Source organism: Oryctolagus cuniculus, chromosome 19 (assembly GCF_964237555.1).
Source record: "Oryctolagus cuniculus chromosome 19, mOryCun1.1, whole genome shotgun sequence".
Taxonomy (NCBI): Eukaryota; Metazoa; Chordata; class Mammalia; order Lagomorpha; family Leporidae; genus Oryctolagus; species Oryctolagus cuniculus.
In genome coordinates, this window is record NC_091450.1 from 37415100 (window position 1) to 37434459 (window position 19360).

The window sequence follows — 19360 nt, forward strand, 5'->3', positions numbered from 1 at the left end:
GCGCCCCCGGGTGAGCCCCGCCTTCTCGGGCGTGATCTCTCCACGTGCCCGTGCTCACGGCTTTCCTCTCTAGCGGTCTCCCCTGGCTTCGAACGAGGGCTTGGAGCTGGAAACCCAGAGGAGAGAGGCGGGAGCGCTTGGCGTCATTGCTGGCGATGGCTGTTGGGTTGGACACCAAAATCAGGCGGCAGATGGAAGCAGCAGCCTGGGCCTGCGTCAAACCCGACAGCTTCCACGGCCGTGGAGCACCAGACGTATTTGCAGACTGGGAGTCTGGTTGAGTGTGTGTAACGCGTGCTTACGGAACTCGCCCAGCCTGCTGGCAGAAACCCCAGGGAAGACGCGCCGATCACCGGGAGACACCGCTCCACGTCGGCGCCGCGGTGTGGGGCCTGTAGCACCAGCATCCCATCCGGGTGCCAGCTCACGTGCCGGCTGCTCTGCCGCCCACCCAGCGCCCTGCCCATGCCCCTGGGAAGGCAGCAGGGGAGGGCCCACGTACTTGGCGCCCTGCCAGCCACATGGGCGCCTGGGGTGGAGCTCCTGGCTCCTGGCTGTGGCCTGGCCCAGCCCCAGCTGTTGCAGCCATTCTGGACGTGATCCAGTAGATAGAAGAGCTCGCTCACTCTGCCTTCCAGAGATGTCAGTCTTACTAAAAACACAGACGCACGCGCACACACACAGACGCACACACAGTGAGCTGTCGCCTCCACCTGTTAGGGGGCTTGTCTCGGGCAGCTAACCGGTGGTGAGGGGCTGAGAACAGGAGCCCTGCCCACCGCTGATGGCACACGCGTGGCGTGCGGAGCTTCCTCGCAGTTACAAGTAGACGTGGCCTGGGGGTCACGAGCTGGTGCTCACCCCCTCGAGGGGACCAGGTCAGGACACCGAAGGCCCTGCACGCCCGTGTTCCCGCAGCAGCCGGGGAGACGGGAGGTGGGGGCTGTGTCGAGGGGGGTGTGTGCGTTTCTGCAGTATGTGCATCTGTGTGCAGACTGTCTCTGTCTATGCAGTATGTGGTGTCTTGTGCAGTGTGTGTGTGTGGCCTTGAAGAAGGCGGTCCTACCGTCTGACAGCGTAGGTGAGCCTGGCAGACTGGCACTGCGCTGAGCCGTCTCCCCCGTGGACCTTCCTGGTGGAAGCAGAGGGTACTATGGCTGGGGTGGGGGGATGGGGAGGGCATTGGGTGAGGACAGACCATGCAGGTGGACCCGTCCCAGGGGTGTGCCGCGTTGGGTGATGGGTGTGGCACTTGACCAAGGCCAAGCCGTGTTCGGAGACCTCAGGCCCGAAGGGCTCAGGGACGTGGCCAGGGAGGTGCCCCTCTTGGGCTGCAGCTCACGTGCTCGGTGGGCAGCGGTGGGCCTCTGTAGAGTCCAGGGCCACAGGCTGGGCTGTGTGAGTGGACAGGTGGGTGAAAGGTGCCCAGGGAGCCGCAGATGAAGCGGAGTGAGTCCTGGCTTCCGGTCTGACCTTGGCTCACCTCCATCAACGGAGCGGCCGGGTGCCCCCGGGTGGTGAGACCCAGGCAGCAGCCCCATGGGGAAACAGGTGTGAGCCCGGCCATGTCACTGGGGACCGTCCCCTCCCCTCTGAGTCGGGGTCTGGCACTTCCCCCCCAGAGTGAGCATCCCACAACCTAGCATGGCCGCCCAGAGCCGTCTGCCAAGGAGCAGGTGCTGGGCCCACTTGGGAGGCCCTGCTCACACTGTGGGGTCCTGGGAGAGCCCCCAGGGCACCCGCCTGGGAAAACAGGGCAGCCTCTGCTAGTGGAGACCCCCGCCGGCCCCGAGGCCCCTGCCTGGAGCAGTCTCCCCAGTGACCCCAGCTCCCACGGCCTGCGAGACGGGCCTGTATCTGCAGGCGGGCTCGCCAAAGTCCATGTGGGGCTCAGGCTCGGCCTGTGGAGCCGCTGAGCTCAAGGTCCCAGCCGGAGCCTTCCAACCGCTGTGACCGGGGCAGGGGCCAGAGGAGGCCACGCCGGCAGCGGCTGTCCTGGCTCAGGCCAGCACAGGGAGCACCCCTCCCTTGGTGGCCACAGGCCTTGGTCATCCACTCTGCAAACAGGGCTGCAGGGCCGAGTGACCGCCCCAGCCAGGCTCTGGGGAGACAGCTGGGAGCCAGGGGCTGGTACTGGGCTCCATGGTGCCACGTGTGGGAGATGGGCACACGCCTATTTCTGTGTGTGGTGGGGGGTCCCAGAGAGGGTGTGATGGGGGTGGAGCCAGGGCTGTTTAGGCCAAAGCCTGAAGGATGGGAAGTCCCAGCTCCGAGAAGCACCATCGAGGTGTAAGGACAGGGTGTGGGAGGCCGGCACGAGGGGCATGGCCAGGGCACCCAGAGGGAGAGGTTGGGCCTTCGGCGCCCAGGGCAGAGTTGACATGGCCCGGATTGTTGGCTTCCACCCCAGTCCTGGCCTCCCCGTTAGGCACGAGCCCGTGGTGACGGAACAGGGCGAGGTCTCAGGGACCTGTGTCCTTAGGAGCCTGGGATGCAGCAAGAGGACACACCTGGTGGTCCGGGTGACAGGTGTGCGCAGGCCGGAAGCCAGTGTCACCTCCCTGGTGTCCGGTGCAGCCCACGGCCCCACCCTGCTTCTTAGAGCGGCATCTGAGTCTGGGGAGCTGGGACAGCAGAGAGTGTGGCCGTTCAGAAGCGGGGCGGCCGCCTTCCTTGGAGATAGAAGGAGCCGGAAGTGGCCCACGGGGAGCTGGGAGGGCTTGAGGAGGTAGACGGCAGCCCGGGGAGGTCCTGGGCTGGCGCCAGTTCCAGCAGGATTTGCGTTGGTGGTCAGGCGCGGTGGTCCCTGTCCTCCTGTTCCCCCAGGAGCAGTGATGTGCCAGCCCGGCCTGCCCAGCCAAGCCCTGGTTTCCTGGTCTGTGAAGTGGGCACGGGCCTCGGCACCCTGCGGTGGGGAAGGACCAGCGTGGCGGGAAGCTGCGTCCATCACGTCGAGCGCACACGAGGGGCTGACGTCCTTCCCCGCACGGCTGTCCCCCAAGGCTGTGCTGCTCAGCCTTGTGCCTGCCTCGCTCCCACTTCCTTGTGTGGTGGAACCCACTGCCCCGAGCAGACGCCACGTCACAGCGGCACTGTGCGGCCTCCTCTCCGAGCCCTGGGCCTGCACAGTTGCTGCCACCTGCTTGGCTGTACCACCACACTTCAGGGACGCTACCTGTGTGATGTCTTCCAGCCCTGGTAGCCCAGAGCTTGGCTACATGCCAAGGTCACTTCCCCCTGCCTGCTCAGGACCCGGCACTGCCAGGCCAGGCCCTTGCCCCGCCCCCAGCAGGTTCTCTCTCCCTCAGCCCCAGCACCTCACAGATGTGAGCTCTGGGGCGGCCCTGGCCCTGGGTCTCAGGAGCAGGTCTGCGGTGACGCTGGCCAAGGGTTTGCTGTGTGCCATGCCTTGTTTATGGCCCATCTTGGCGAGCATTGTGTCAAGTGCAGATTCTACCGGCAGCTGTCTGGTTTCAGCACATGGCCGTGCCGCACCCCCGTGTTCCATCGTCGGCAATGCCCATCACTGTGGCGGGCTGTCAGCTGTCAGTCTAGCCTGTGCTCTTGCAAGGTGACTGCTCTCTACCCCTGGCTGCTTGTAAGTTTTTTTCTCAATGTCTTTGACCATCTGCAGCTTTATGGCCACGCGTGGGTGAGAGTTCTTGTTTGCTTCACTCGGACTTCGCTGGGGACTCAAGTCTGCATTAGTGATGATTGTTTCTGGGGGATTCTCAGCCACTTCCACCCCCACCCCCATCTTCGGCCCCTCCTTTCCCCTCTCTTATTTCCTCCTACATCGGTGGCGGATACCTGAGATCTGCCGGCTCCCTCTGTGCTCCCACCTCTGGCCCGTCTGTGCAACATCTGTCAGAGCTCTCGTCAGCACCACTGGAGCCGCCCGCTCCGTGCTGACCCAGGCCTGGCCGGCTGGACTTTAAACAAGGAGTTGCACTGCTGAGCCCGTGCTCCCCTGCTCCCCGCCCACCCCACTCTGCCTGGCTGCCTCGTACCCGGGTTTCTGTAGGACTCAGGGCAGGCCTTGCAGGTGGCAGCGTGGCACCTGGGCCCCTCTGTCCTGTGCCCTGGCTCCTAGGATTTCCCTGGAGTCTGGGCACCTGCCGGTCCCAGCGTGAGACGCAGGCATGGAGGACCGCATTGGAGAGGCTGCATGGGTGAATTACCCGCAGCCCCCGTGTGGGTGTCAGCTGTGCGGCACAGTCGGGCTGAGTGCCCGGGGGGGAGTCATGGGGCCGGTGGCCCTCGTCTGTCACAGCCAGTGACACCTGCAGGATCCGTGTGGGTTCCCTCATGGTGTGCTCTTTCCTGGAGTTCGTGGTGTCTGAGCCCCTCACTGGCTTTGAAGGATTTTTTTTTTTTTTTTAAGATTTTGTTTGTTTGAGAAGCAAGAGTTACAGATAGAGGGAGAAACACAGAGAGAGAGGTCTTCCATCTGTTGTTTCACTCCCCAAATGGCCACAAGGGCTGGAGCTTGGCTGATGATCCGAAACCAGGCCCCAGGAGCTTCCTCCAGGTCTCCACGTGGGTGCAGGGGCCCACGCACCTGGGCCCCCCTTCCGCTGCTTTTCCCAGGCCGCAGCAGGGAGCCAGATTGGAAGTGGAGCAGCTGGAACATGAACCAGTGCCTGTATGGGATGCTGGCACTATGCCACAGCGCCCGCCCCTGGAGGAATTCTGGGCGTCATCCTTGTGAGTGGAACCGGGGGAGCTAGGTGGGCACTACTAGGTGGAGGCCCCTTCCAACTAGGTCTTGCACTTGTGCCTCACTGGCTCAGCCTGTGCCGCAGCTCCCCATGGTTTGGGTCATCTCTGAGGACAGCCCTGCGGGGTCTCAGCTAAGCTGGGGAGGCTCTCCTCTAAAGCTCCCCACTTCGGCCCTGCCTTCTGTCCCCGTGACCCCCACCAGGCGCCGGAACAGAAGCCCACATGGGCTTATATAGGCAAGTGCTCTCTGGCCTGAAGGGTGCTAGCCAGTCAGAACAGACGTTGGCCAGCGTGGCCAATCAGGGAGCAGCAGCACCGTTGCTAGGCGGATTTCCCCCTTCGTGGAAGAAGACTGGTTGGACACCTGCTGCCCCAGCCCAGGAAGCCATGTTTGCAGCCGGGCCGTGGTGGGAGAGGCGCACTGCGGGGGGGGGGGGGGGGGGGGCAGTGCGGTCAGGCCAACGTGGCTGTGTGCACACCTGCTCCTGTGTCCTGTCGGGCCGAGTGTGGACACCCGCTCCTTGGCGCTGAGGCTGTGCGGCTCGGTCCTACGGGCCCATTTCAGAGGTGGAGGAACCGGGAAAGGAAGGCCGTGGGGGCTTGAGTGTCTGCTTTCGCAACTCCTGCCGTGAACGCAGAATGGGGGTTGCCTTCCACGAGCCCCGGCCACTTGTGGTCAGGCAGGCCCCAGCTTGGGCTCCGGCCTCTCCGTGCCGGCCAGGGCCCTGGAAGGGGTGTGTCCGTCAGCAGTGCTGGGTGACAGCCCCAGGCAGGCGCCCAGGGGAGCTGGTACTGGGGTGGCGGGGGGCGGCCAGTCCAGGATGGCCTCAGGACACCCGCGCTCCGGCTGCTGTCACACCCTCTGGCTTGTTCTTGGCTAGAGCAGAAGGTGGGCGGGAGCAGGCAGAGGCCTCGGCTCAGAACTGGCACTCTTCCATCATCCTTTATGGCAGTTTGGTCAGCAAGTGGCGCAGAATTGCCGACACCCCCCCACACACCTGGCAATCCCTGTGCCACAGGCCGGGGAGCCCAGCAGGCTTACCTGGGGTGGCAGCCTCTGGGGAGGGGGGCGGTGGGGCGGTGGGGATGAGAGCTCAGCTTCAGAACCTGACCAGGGGCCCCTGGGAGCCCACGTCCTAGGCGGCGTTGCAGCCCCAACTGTCTGTCAGTGGAGTGGCTCTCCCAGCAGGTTTGTTGACTGACCGGATGACCTAAGGCAGCACCTGTACCAGGCCATGCAGAGGCTCCCTTGTGGGAGCCCAGCCCATGCTGGGAGCTGTAGGCACAGGGACCTCCCGTCTCTCCCTCCCTGGGAGCCCTCCTCCCAGCCCCTGTCAGAGCCAAGATGTGTCGCCATGGAAACCGCCTGGCAACGCTGGCGGGCAGAGGCAGGCGGCGGCAGCTCGGGCGAGCCGGCTCCTGCGCCCGTCGGAGTGACGTGGCAGGAGCACGCCTGGTTGTGTGTGGCACGTGCGTGGGGAGTGAGGGCTGGTGTGTGCGGGTGGGTACCAGCGTGTGTGGGGGGGTGCTGGGTGTGTGCAGAGAGGAGCCGACCTGACAGGAAGTGGCCACTGCCCCCAGCGTGCAGGCCGGAGAGACTCCTGACCAGGTAACCCCAGGTGTTGATGCTTGTGCGTGCCGGGAGGCCCCGGGAGGCAGGAGGCAGGTGCGGGGCTGGGGTGGACAGAGCCCGCAGCCGTGAGGGGTGGTGGGCGAGGTGGCCCGGCCTGCTGGTCTCTGGGGAAAAGTTCGGGCTTTCTCCCAACAGCAAGGGGCGGGGGTCTTTGAGAGGCAGGTGGGGGCTGGAACCGTCACCAGGCTGGCCTGGGGCTGGGGGCTGCCACGCATCGGGGGCGGCGTGGCACGTGGTGAGGAGGAGGAGGGCGGCGATGTGGGTCCCCTGCAGGCAGCCGATCCCCAGGCTCTGCTCCCCCGGGACTGCCAGGGTCTCCAGGCCCTGGAGCTCCCTCGGCCCTTCCAGGCCAGGCAGGGTGTGCAGCCCCCTCGACTGGCTCTTCTGGAAGACCCCAGCCCCTGCAGGATTTCCCAGGCCCCTCCTGGAGCCTGGCTGCTCTCAGCTGCCTGGGGGCTGGGGCTGCTGGCTGCGGGGCAGGTGGTCCTGCATGGGGCGTGAGCCCTGCCCAGCTCTGGAGACAGCTCAGGGCATGGCCATCACTTCACCTGACCCGGGTCCTCTGGGTCCCCCACCCCGCTGCACACTGCCTGTACACCGGCTGGACGGTCGGTTCAGGGTCCCTTCGGCAGGGCCCCATGTGGCCAGGGCCGTCCTCTCTGGGCCTTCCCTGCTGGCTGAGCCCAGGATCAGGTGCAGTGCACGGCCTGGGGCAGTGGCCTCAAGCCGAGTCCCCACACGACGGCCTCCAGACCCGCGTGCATCCGGGGTGAGCAGGTTGGCCTGAGCTGAGCAGCGTGGCCACAGTCTGCTAACTGCCTCTCAGTGTCGGGGAACGGGCTGGGGGGCTGCTATCCGTCCGGGGGCACCCACGGTCACGGCTGGGCAGGACAGTGCTCGGTCTGCCAGGGTGGGTCTGGCCCAGCCAAGGGCCCACGGGCCACGCCCCGTTGTTCTCGTTCTGTGCAGGCAGCGCTCGAGGCTGTCCCTGGGCTGCTGACCCAGAAGCTACGGGGGAGGGGCAGGGGCTGGGACAGAGAGAACCCTGGGAGAGAGAATGAGAGCATAGCAGAGAGAGACAGACGGCCCCTGCGGGATGCCTGGGCCCCGCCCCGCTCCCTCAGCCTCACCCTGGGGTGCAGCCAGGAGGGGCCCCCAGCCCCAGCCGCCTGGCCGTTCCCTGGCGGAACAAGGGCTTTCAGTGCCGGGGACCCCGACTGAATACTAAATCCGGCTGCTCAAAGGCGGCCTCACAGGCGGGCGCGGGTGGCTGGGCGCTGGGCGCTGGGCGCCGGCCAGGCAGCTGCCCCCACCCCCACCCCCGCATCGCAGCCGCTGCTCCTCGTACCCAGGAGCCGCTGTCCCCAGGGTCAGGAGGGGCTGTAGCTCCCCGGGCGGGCGCCCCGACACCCGGCACAGGCCGGTAACAGGTGGGCCTCAGCAGGTGGTCCCTTGGAAAATGGCTCCCACCGGGCATCCCTCTGCCTTCCAGGGGCAGCTGCTGGGCTGGGGGGCGGGGGGAGGCCTTGGCCCTGCCCCCACTGCTGCCCCATGGCCTCAGCCGAGCAGCCTGCCAGGCCATCCCGGGCCCCTCGAGTCCCTGGTGCTCAGCACCCTGCACCCCTCACAGCAGAGCCCCACCCAGTTCTGACTCCAGGGCCCCCTCGGGCAGACCCCATCTCTGCGCCTCGCCCCAGCTGGCCCCGCCTGGCCCGTGTTCTGAGGGTCCCGTGTGCCAAGCACACCTGTGGCTTCCACGCTTCTCTCCTGGGCCGTGTCCGACTTCCCCGTGCCTGCCTGAGCCAGTGGCCACGGAAGGGCTGGCTTCAAACAACACGGCCTCACACAAGTCTGAAATCAAGGTGTAGGCAGAGCCTGCTCCCCAAAAGGGCTCTCGGGGAGGGTCCTTCTCCGCCCACCCGGCCTCACCCCTGCGCCTCCGCCCGGCCCACCCCTCATCTCACGCTGCTCACCGCATCTCTCTCAAGGCTTGCTCCAGATACCAGCACGCACTCAGACTTGCGTAGGAAATGGAGTTCAGAGACACACACAGTCGGAGAACGGGCCCCGTGACCAAACACCCCCACCCGCAGCCAGGTGGGCAGAGGGCGTGGCCCCTGCCCGGGAGCCTGCGTCCCCGAAGGCCGGGAGGGCAGGGTCCCCACACCACGGCCGTTTCTAGACAGGTCCTGACCTGGTGCCTTCCAGGGAGGCCCGCAGTCCAGCGGGGGTGGAGTTTGGCTACGTGTGCCCGGGGGGACCTGGCTGGCGTCCCTGCTGCCCTTCCGTGTCCAGGTCCCCACGTCCATGGGCAGCCAGGTGAGGACGGGTCTCCGGCCCTGCCTATACTCATCCCGATTCCACCGCCTCCCACGGCTCAGGGCCTTCGCCCATCTTTCTTGGGTTCCGAGTTCTCCATCCTCGGCAGGAGCAAACTGGAACCCCCACCCCCACCCCGAGCTGCCGTGAGCCGGAATCTGCGTGTGGGGATTCACCCCCAAGGGCGGGAGGCAGACCCGAGCAAAAGTAAAATCTATCACAGATTCCGTAAGTGACAACCAGAGCTGTAAGTGAAGCCCAGAACGTCCCCCACCGGCCGCAAGGCACAACCCAGGGCCGAGCGGGGCGGAGCGGCAGGTGCGGAGGAAGAAGCCCCAGGCGGACAGACGGACAGGGGGCGGGGAGTGGAGGGAGGGCGGCCTCCCTCATGGTGGGATGACGAGGCTGCTCTTCCTCACTCAGAATTGCTCAGTTTCCTGCCACCCACCTCTCTTGCTGCAGCCTCGCTTCCTGGGACGGCTCCCTCAGCCAGAGCCGGGGCCGGGGCCACCTGGTCACAGAGAGGGCCGCTCCGGGGAAGGGCTCGGCTCTCCACAGCCAGCCAGGGCACAGGGCACAGGGCGCCCTAGTCTGGCTCTGGGCATGGACTGGAGGCTGGGGTCTGGGGCTGCCCCAGATGGGCCCTGGTGTGTGTGCTGGGGGTGGGCAGCAGAGTGGGACGTCCCTCCCCCCCGTCAGGAGCTGAAACCCAGGCCAGAGGAGGGGCAGTGTCCCCTGGCAGGTGGACCCCAGCCCAGCCAGAGGGGCAGAGAAGTGGGCGGGTACCCTCAGGTCTGACACCGAGGTGAGCAGGGCACAGGGTGGGCACTGCATGGCGCAGCGGGGCTAACTGGCCTCCCCCAAATAGCATCGCCCAGGGGACTCCATTCCACTGTGTGCTCCCTGGGGCCTGGCCCCCTGTGCGTCCCCAGGGTCACTGCTGGGCAGGGGCCGGGCCCACGCCCGTGTTCTGTGAGCCTCCGCAATGGGGCTGGCGCCTGTGTTCCTTTTGGCTCTCCTAGCTGGGCTCACCCCAACCGGCCTCTGGCTCTGCCATGTAGGGGCTGCTCCAGGGGCCCCACTCGCGCTGTGCAGGGATGTGGGAGGGGTCGGGGCAGGGCCGGACAGTGCTGAGGGGCGTGGGGGCCGCAGGAGCCTCTGCCCCAGGCCTGGCCCCCTAGCGTCTACCTGGCTCACTGCCCAGGACAGACGCTGGGCTGAGGCTGCGGGACCAGGTGTGGCCTGGGCCCTGGGCTCTGAGCACAGCACAGGGGCTGCTCTGTCCAGCGCCGGCTCCGGCATCTGGGCCGCCGAGCCCTGCCCACACCTCGGCTTTTCATCCATGGCTGGGCATAGCTGGGGGCAGAGAGCCACCGACAGCATCCTCAGCCCGGGCCTGGGGTGGTGGCAGACCTCTGCGCTGTGACAGGGGACAGGGGGTGACCCGGAGGAGCCGGGCAGGGAGACAGCTAGGCTGCGGGTCCCCAATTGGGTGCGCAGCCCTGCCCTCCCTGCCTGGAGTCCCCGCTCCCGCCCGGGAACTCACCTGGGGGGCGCCGGCTCACTTCTCCCACCTGCTCGGCGTTAAAATCCCAGCCCCCGCCCACCCTCGCGTTTCTGGGAGCCGCAGGCGCCTCCCGAGCGAGCTCTGCGCGCGGCGGCGGCGGCGAGGGGGCGCGGGGTAGGGCTCCGGGCTCGCGGCCGGACGCTGTCCCCCAACGCTGTCGCCCCTGGCCCTTGCTGACGTCACGCCAGGACCTCTCCGGCCGTCGTGGCCTCGCCGAGTGCCCCAGGCGGTCCCTGCCGGCTCTGGAGTGCGGGCAGCGAGGTAGGGCGCGCGCGGGGCGGACCGGGACGCAGGCACGCGGAGGGCGCGCGGGGCAGCGCCGCTCCCGGCGGGGTCCCGTGCGCGTGGGCGGTGGGAGAGTCCCGGAGGGGCGTTTTCTGATGGGGGGGGGTGCAGCGCGTGCCGGGGGCGTCCACGGCGCGCGGAAAACCGCACCTCCCCAACCCCCAGCCCGTGCGCACCGGGGCCGGGGCTTGGGGAGCCCCCTGGAGGGGTGCGGGTCCTCTCCCGCCCCGCGGAGCGACAGGCAGCCGGGGTCTGCGCGGAGGCCCGCGCGCCTCGGGTCTGAGCCTCGACTTCCCCGCCTGCGGAGCCGCCGGGCTGGGCCGAGTCGGTGCGGCTGCGGGGCCCGCTGGGGAGGCGCGTTCGCAGTCGGAGCGATCCGGGTCGGGCTCTCGGGCCGGGGGCCGCCGGGCTCGGGCAGCCGGCCTCGGTCACCTGGCTGGCCGGGCTGCCCTCGCTGGGAGCTCGGACCCTCCCCGCCCCGGGCGGAGCCGAGGGAGGACCCAGCTTTCCCGGTGTCCCGTGGGCGTCAGTGGTGCAGGCCGATGTCAGGGCGCCACGGAGGACCCCGGTGCTCACCTGGGAGGCAGGTGGCCAGGAGGCGCCCACGCTAGCGCCTGGCCCGGCAGAGGTGTGGTCTTGGGCACGCACAGGTCCCTGTGACTGAAGGACTCTGGCAGTGGCTGAGGGCGGGGACAGACGTGGCTTCCTGAACTGCAGAGGGGCGGGGGCCGTCAGACCCCCTCCAACCGTGCGGGACCTCGCTCTCCCGTCCTGTAGCCCTCTGGTCTGAGCTGGTTCTTAAAAAAAAAAAAAAAAAAAATCAGTCCCAGTCCCCAAAGAAACCTTTTGTTTAAGGAATACAAACTTTATGTATTTCCTAAGTACAACTTTAGGGATATAGTGATTCTTCCCACCGTACTGCCTCCCACCCCCACCCCCTCTCCCATTCCCAGTCCCATTCTCCACTAAGATCCATTTTCTTTTTTTTTAAGATTCGGTTTTGGCTGACGCCGTGGCTCACTAGGCTAATCCTCCACCTAGCGGCGCCGGCACACTGGGTTCTAGTCCCAGTCGGGGCGCCGGATTCTGTCCCGGTTGCCCCTCTTCCAGGCCAGCTCCCTGCTGTAGCCCGGGAGTGCAGTGGAGGATGGCCCAAGTCCTTGGGCCCTGCACCCCATGGGAGACCAGGAGGAAGCTCCTGGCTCCTGGCTTCGGATCGGTGCAGCGTGCCGGCTGTAGCAGCCATTTGGGGATTGAAGCAACGGAAGGAAGACCTTTCTTTCTTTCTTTCTTTCTTTCTTTCTTTCTTTCTTTCTTTCTTTCTCTCTCTCTCTCTCTCTCTCTCTGTGTGTGTGTGTGTCTCTGTCTCTCTCTAACTCTGCCTGTCAAAAAAAAAATCGTTTTTTTTTTTTAAAGATCTATTTTATTCATTTGAAAGAGTTACAGAGAGAGGTAGAGACATAGAGAGGTCTTCCATCAATCCAATGGTTCACTCCCCAGATGGCCACAACAGCCGAAGCCAGGAGCCAGGAGCTTCTTCCATGTCTCCCATGTGGGTGCAGGGGCCCAAGCACTTGGGCCATCTTCTACTGCTTTCCCAGGCCATAGCAGAGAGCTTGATTGGAAGAGGAGCAGCCGGGATTGGAACCGGCACCCATATGGGATGCCGGCGCTTCAGGCCAGGGCATTAACCTGCTACGCCACAGTGCCGGCCCCAGTTGACACACTTATTTATGACATCAGTAATTACCCGAGGCTCTTGTCATGAGCTGCCAAAGTTATGGAAGCCTTTTGAGTCCACAAACTCCATCATTATTTAGACAGGGCCAGAATCAAAGTGGAAGTTCTCTCCTCCGTTCAGAGAAAGGCACCTCCTTCTTTGATGGCCCCTTCTTTCCAGTGGGATTTCAGTCACAGAGATCTTTCATGTAGGCCATTTTTTGCCACAATGTCTTGGCTTTCCATGACTGAAATGTTCTCATGGGCTTTTTAGCCAGATTCAAATGCCTTAAGGGCTGATTCTGAGGCCAGAGTGCTGTTTAGGACATTTGCCATTCTATGAGTCTGCTGTGTATCCCACTTCCCATGTTGAATTCTTCTCTCCTTTTTAATTCTATCTCTTGTTATTACCAAACACTTGGTCTTATTTATGTGATCCCTTTGGCACTTAATCCTATCTATATGTAAGATCCATTTTTGATTAACTTTATACACTGAAGACCAACTTTATACTAAGTAAAGAGTTCAACAACTTGTATGGGAAAAAACCCTTTTCCTCAGCAGTCGAAACAAGGGCTGTTCAAGGTCACTGCATCTTCAAGTTAATTTCATTTTTATTTTTAGAAACTTAATTAACTTTTTAAAAAGAAGCTTTTATTTAAAGAATACAAATTTCATAGGTATAACTTTAGGAATATAGCACTTCTTCCTCCCCTACCCACCCTCCCACCCCCACTCCCATCCCATTCTTCATGAAGATTTATTTTTAATTAACTTTATATACAGAAGACCAACTCTATAATAAGTAAAGATTTCCACAGTTTGCACCCCCACAGACACACAAAGTATAAAGTACTTTTTGAAGACTGGTTTTACTGTTAATTCTCATAGTACAACAAATTTAGGACAGAGATCCTACATGGGGAGCAGGTGCACAGTGACTCCTGTTGTTGATTTAACAATTAACACTCTTTTTTTTAAAAAAAAGATTTATTTATTTATTTGAAAGTCAGAGTTACATGGAGAGAGGAGAGGAAGGGAGGGAGGGAGGGAGGGAGAGAGAGAGAGAGAGAGAGGTCTTCCATCCGATGGTTCCCTCCCAATTGGCTGCAACAGCCAGAGTTGCACTGATCTGAAGCCAGGAGCCAGGAGCCAAGAGCTTCTTCTGGGTCTCCCTTGTGGGTGCAGGGGCCCAAGGACTTGGGCCATCCTCTACTGCTGTCCCAGGCCACGGCAGAGAGCTGGATCGGAAGTGGAGCAGCCGGTATTAGAACCGGCGCCATATGGGATGCCAGTGCTTCAGGCCAGGGCATTAACCCACTGTGCCACAGCGCTGGACTCAACAATTGACACTCTTATTTATGACGTCAGTAATCACCCGAGGCTCTTGTCATGAGCTGCCAAGGATATGGAAGCCTTTTGAGTCCACAAACTCCATCATTATTTAGACAGGGCCAGAATCAAAGTGGAAGTTCTCTCCTCCGTTCAGAGAAAGGCTCCTCCTTCTTTGATGGCCCCTTCTTTCCAGTGGGATTTCAGTCACAGAGATCTTTCATGTAGGCCATTTTTTGCCACAATGTCTTGGCTTTCCATGACTGAAATGTTCTCATGGGCTTTTTAGCCAGATTCAAATGCCTTAAGGGCTGATTCTGAGGCCAGAGTGCTGTTTAGGACATTTGCCATTCTATGAGTCTGCTGTGTATCCCACTTCCCATGTTGAATTCTTCTCTCCTTTTTAATTCTATCTCTTGTTATTACCAAACACTTGGTCTTATTTATGTGATCCCTTTGGCACTTAATCCTATCTATATGTAAGATCCATTTTTGATTAACTTTATACACTGAAGACCAACTTTATACTAAGTAAAGAGTTCAACAACTTGTATGGGAAAAAACCCTTTTCCTCAGCAGTCGAAACAAGGGCTGTTCAAGGTCACTGCATCTTCAAGTTAATTTCATTTTTATTTTTAGAAACTTAATTAACTTTTTAAAAAGAAGCTTTTATTTAAAGAATACAAATTTCATAGGTATAACTTTAGGAATATAGCACTTCTTCCTCCCCTACCCACCCTCCCACCCCCACTCCCATCCCATTCTTCATGAAGATTTATTTTTAATTAACTTTATATACAGAAGACCAACTCTATAATAAGTAAAGATTTCCACAGTTTGCACCCCCACAGACACACAAAGTATAAAGTACTTTTTGAAGACTGGTTTTACTGTTAATTCTCATAGTACAACAAATTTAGGACAGAGATCCTACATGGGGAGCAGGTGCACAGTGACTCCTGTTGTTGATTTAACAATTAACACTCTTTTTTTTAAAAAAAAGATTTATTTATTTATTTGAAAGTCAGAGTTACATGGAGAGAGGAGAGGAAGGGAGGGAGGGAGGGAGGGAGAGAGAGAGAGAGAGAGAGGTCTTCCATCCGATGGTTCCCTCCCAATTGGCTGCAACAGCCAGAGTTGCACTGATCTGAAGCCAGGAGCCAGGAGCCAAGAGCTTCTTCTGGGTCTCCCTTGTGGGTGCAGGGGCCCAAGGACTTGGGCCATCCTCTACTGCTGTCCCAGGCCACGGCAGAGAGCTGGATCGGAAGTGGAGCAGCCGGTATTAGAACCGGCGCCATATGGGATGCCAGTGCTTCAGGCCAGGGCATTAACCCACTGTGCCACAGCGCTGGACTCAACAATTGACACTCTTATTTATGACGTCAGTAATCACCCGAGGCTCTTGTCATGAGCTGCCAAGGATATGGAAGCCTTTTGAGTCCACAAACTCCATCATTATTTAGACAGGGCCAGAATCAAAGTGGAAGTTCTCTCCTCCGTTCAGAGAAAGGCTCCTCCTTCTTTGATGGCCCCTTCTTTCCAGTGGGATTTCAGTCACAGAGATCTTTCATGTAGGCCATTTTTTGCCACAATGTCTTGGCTTTCCATGACTGAAATGTTCTCATGGGCTTTTTAGCCAGATTCAAATGCCTTAAGGGCTGATTCTGAGGCCAGAGTGCTGTTTAGGGTGTTTGTCGTTTTATGAGTGTGCTGTGTGGCCTGCTTCACATGTTGGATCATTCTCTCCTGTTTAATTCTCTCTATTATTATTAGCAGACATTTGGTATTATTTATGTGGTCCCTTTGACACTTATTCCTATCTATATGATCAGTTATGCACTTAATATAATCACTTTAAGATGACATTAGTACCACCAGCTTAATAGGATTTGGAGTCCCAAGGCAAGTTTTTAGCTTTACCCTTGGGGTAAGTCTGAGTGAGTGTGTGCCGTACTGTACATCTCCTACCTCTCTTATTCTCTTATATTTTACTGGGATCTCTTTTTTTTTAAAGATATTTATTTGGAAGTCAGAATTACACAGAGAAGGAGAGGCAGAGAGAGAGAGAGAGCGAGAGAGAGAGCACGTCCATCCAGTGGTTCACTCCCCAATTGGCTGCAAAAACAGCTGGAGCTGTGCCAATCTGAAGCCAGGAGCCAGGAGCTTCTTCCAGGTCTCCCACGCAGGTGCAGGGGCCCAAGGACTTGGGCCATCCTCCACTGATTTCCCAGGCCATAGCAGAGAGCTGGATTGGAAAGTGATTGGAAGTAAATCAACTGGGACTTGAACCAACGCCCATATAGGATGCTGGCACTGCAGGCCACAGCACCAGCCCCAGGGATCTATTTTTAATTGAATTTATACACCTATGACTAATTCTGTGTTAAGTAAAGTCAGAGTTACATGAAGAGAGAGGCCGAACTGTACATCTCCTCCCTCTCTTATTCTGACTCTTATTTTTTTTTAAAGATTTATTTATTTAATTTGAAAGTCAAAGTTACACAGAGAGGAGAGAGGGAGAGGGAGAGGGAGGGAGGGAGGAAAGGAGGGGGGGAGGGAGAGAGGGAGAGAGAGGTGTGCAGAGAGAGGCAGAGAGAGAGAGATCTTCCATCCAATATTTCACTCCCCAGTTGGCCACAACGGCTAGAGCTGTGCTGCTCCGAAGCCAGGAGCCAGGATCCTCCTCTGGGTCTCCCATGTGGGTTCAGGGCCCCAGCACTTGAGCCATCTTCTACTGCTTTCCCAGGCCATAGCAGAGAGCTGGACTGAAAGAGGAGCAGCCGGGACTAGAACCCAGTGCCCATGTGGGATTCCGGTGCCGCAGGCAGAGGATTAACCAAGTGAGCCACGGCGCCAGCCCCTAGTTTTGGGTTTAGTTTGTTGTCTTTCTAGATCCTTGAGATGCATTGATAGCTCATCTATTTGGTGCCTTTCCAATGTCTTGATGTAAGCGCCTATTGATATAAACTTGCCTCTTAACACTGCTTTTGCTGTATCCCAGTTTTTTTTTTTTTGGACAGGCAGAGTTAGACAGTGGGCGAGAGACAGAGAGAAAGGTCTTCCTTCCGTTGGTTCACACCCCAAATGGCCACTACAGCTGGCGCTGCGCCGATCTGAAGCCAGGAGCCAGGTGCTTCATCCTGGTCTCCCATGGGGTGCAGGGCCCAAGCACTTGGGCCATCCTCCACTGCACTCCCGGGCCACAGCAGAGAGCTGGCCTGGAAGAGGGGCAACTGGGACAGAATCCGGCGCCCATATGGGATGCTGGCACCGCAGGTGGAGGATTAGCCTAGTGAGCCACGGCGCCGGCCATCCCATAGGTTTTGATATGTTGTGCTATTATCTTCATTTACTTCCAGAAAGTTTTGATTTCTCCTCTGATTTCTTCTGTGACCCAGTGTTCATTCAGGAGCATGTTGTTCAGTCTCCATGTGTTTGCATGCTCTCTAGGGATTCCTGAGTTGCTAGTTTCCAACTTCATTCCACTGTGGTCTGAGAAGATGTGTGGTATGACTTCGAGTCTTTTGAATTTGCTGAGACTTGCTTTATGGCCTAGTATGTGGTCAACCCTAGAGAAGGTTCCGTGCACTGCTGAGAAGAATGTGTATTCTTTAAGTGTAGGGTGAAAAGTTCTGTAGATATCTGTTAGATCCATTTGGGCTATAGTGTCGATAAAATCTGCTGTTTCCTTGTTGATCTTCTGTCCGGATGATCTGTCTATTTCTGAGAGTGGAGTATTGAAGTCCCCCAGTACTATTGTATTGGAGTCCAAGTCTCCCTTTAAGTCCCTTAACATACCTTTTAAATAAACCGGTGCCCGGTAATTAGGTGCATATACATTTATAATAGTTACACCTTCCTGTTGAATTGATCCCTTAATCATTATGTAGTGCCTTCTCTGTCTCTTTTAACTGTTTTTGTGTTAAAAATCTATCTTGTCTGATCTTAGGATGGCTACACCAGCAGTTTTTTGGTTTCTGTTAGCATGGAATATCTTTTTCCATCCTTTCACTTTCAGTCTGTGTGTATTGTTGTTGGTGAAATGTGTTTATTGTAGGCAGCAAATAGATGGGTTTTGTGTTTTGATCCGTTCAGCCAGTCTGTGTCTTTTAACTGAAGCAATTTACATTTAAGGTGACTATTGATAAATAATGAATTTGCCCTGACATCTTCTCATAAATATTCGTACTTTTTACTTTGAATTTCCTCTGTTCTTCTATTGGGGGATCTCCTTCCTTCACCTTCTTCCATAGGGATGACCATGTTTCTGTTTGTGTGTGCAGCACATCCTATGATCTTCTGCAGGGCGGGACAGGTGCTGACAAAGCCGTTCAGTTTCTGTTTGTCATGGAAGGTCTTTATTTCACCTTCACTCATAAATGAGAGCTGTGCAGGGTACAGTGTTCTGGGTTGACAGTTCTTTTAAGTCTTGGACTATATTTCAACATGCTCTTCTTCTCTGTAGGGTTTCTGATGAGAAGTCCGCTGTGAGTCTATTTGGAGAGCCTCTGAAAGTAATCTGGTGTTTCTCTTGTGCACAGTTTAGAATATTTTCTTCCTGTGTTACTGTGGAGAATTTGACTACCATGTGTCATGGTGAAGGTCTTTTCTGGTCGTGTCTGTTAGGAGTTCTATGTGCTCCCTGTACTTGGATGCCCCTTTTTCTCCAGATCAGGGAAGTTTTCTGTAATCCATCCTTCCTCCCTCCCTCCCTCCCTCCCTCCCCTCCCCTCCCCTTCCCCCTCCCTCTCCCTCCCTCCCTTCCTTCTTTCCTTCCTTTTTTATTTGAAAGACAGTGTTACAGACAGACAGACAGACAAACATGGACAGGGGTCTTGGATCCATTGGTTCAAATGGCTGCAATGATTACAACTGTGCTGATCCGGAGCCAGGAGCTTCTTCCGGGTCTCCCACATGGGCGCAGGGGCCCAAGGACTTGGGCCATCCTCCACTGCTTTCCCAGGCCACAGCAGAGAGCTGGATCAGAAGTGGAGCAGCCGGGTCTCAAACCAGAGCCCATGTGGGATGCCGGCACTGCAGGCAGAGGCTTACCCGCTGCGCCACAGCACCAGCCCCTGCTTTGTCGTCTAAGTTGGATATCCTTTCCTCTGCTTCACCGCTTCTGTTGTCAGGGCTCTCCATGCATTTGTATTGTTCTACTGAATTCTTCATTTCCACGGTTTCATTTTGCTTTTCCTTCAAGATCTCAATTTCATGGGAGGCATTTTCTTCAGGTCCTGTATGGATTTAATTAGGTCATGTATTTCCTTCTGATGACTTCTGTGTAATCTTATAATCAGTGTTTTGAATTCCATTTCTGGCCTTTCTTCCATCTCCTCATCTTCACAATCTAGTGTTGAGGTGTTATGTTCTTTTGGGGGTGTCATCTTTATTCTTTCTTGAATTGGCACACTTGTTATTTGGCATTTGTGGATATACTTGTTGGTTTCTTCTTTGTATTTTTGCTGTGCAGCTTGTATCTTTATGCTATGCCTCTATAGATTAGTGGAGTGTCTGTTCTTAGTGAATATTGAGAGGCACGTGGGGGGTGTGGCCAGAGAGCTCTGTTCAGTTCTCAGGTGTGAAGGGCATGTCTGAGATGACACACACAGGTTTGGCATGATCTGTCTCTCTCTCTTTTCTTTTAAGATTTATTTATTTAATTGAAAGAGTTACACAGAGAGAAGAGAGGCAGAGAGAGAGAGAGAGAGAGAAAGAGAGAGAAAGTCTTCCATCTGCTGGTTCACTCCCTAGTTGGCCACAACGGACGGAGCTGTGCTGAT

At 58.2% G+C, this 19360-nt stretch overlaps 1 protein-coding gene across 2 annotated transcripts in view; it reads left to right on the forward strand.

Annotated features, from left to right (window-relative positions):
• The first annotated feature begins 5957 nt into the window (after positions 1-5957).
• Positions 5958-19360, forward strand: part of AMZ1 (archaelysin family metallopeptidase 1) — a 32109-nt gene continuing 18706 nt past the window's right edge. Inside the window, exon 1 of one of the 2 annotated variants that reach the window (XM_051834732.2) lies at positions 5958-6331. In XM_051834732.2, the coding sequence (XP_051690692.2) occupies positions 5958-6331 (374 nt within the window). Of the gene's footprint in view, positions 6332-10368; positions 10503-19360 lie in introns of those variants that run through there. The other variant, XM_051834733.2, reaches the window with a different exon arrangement.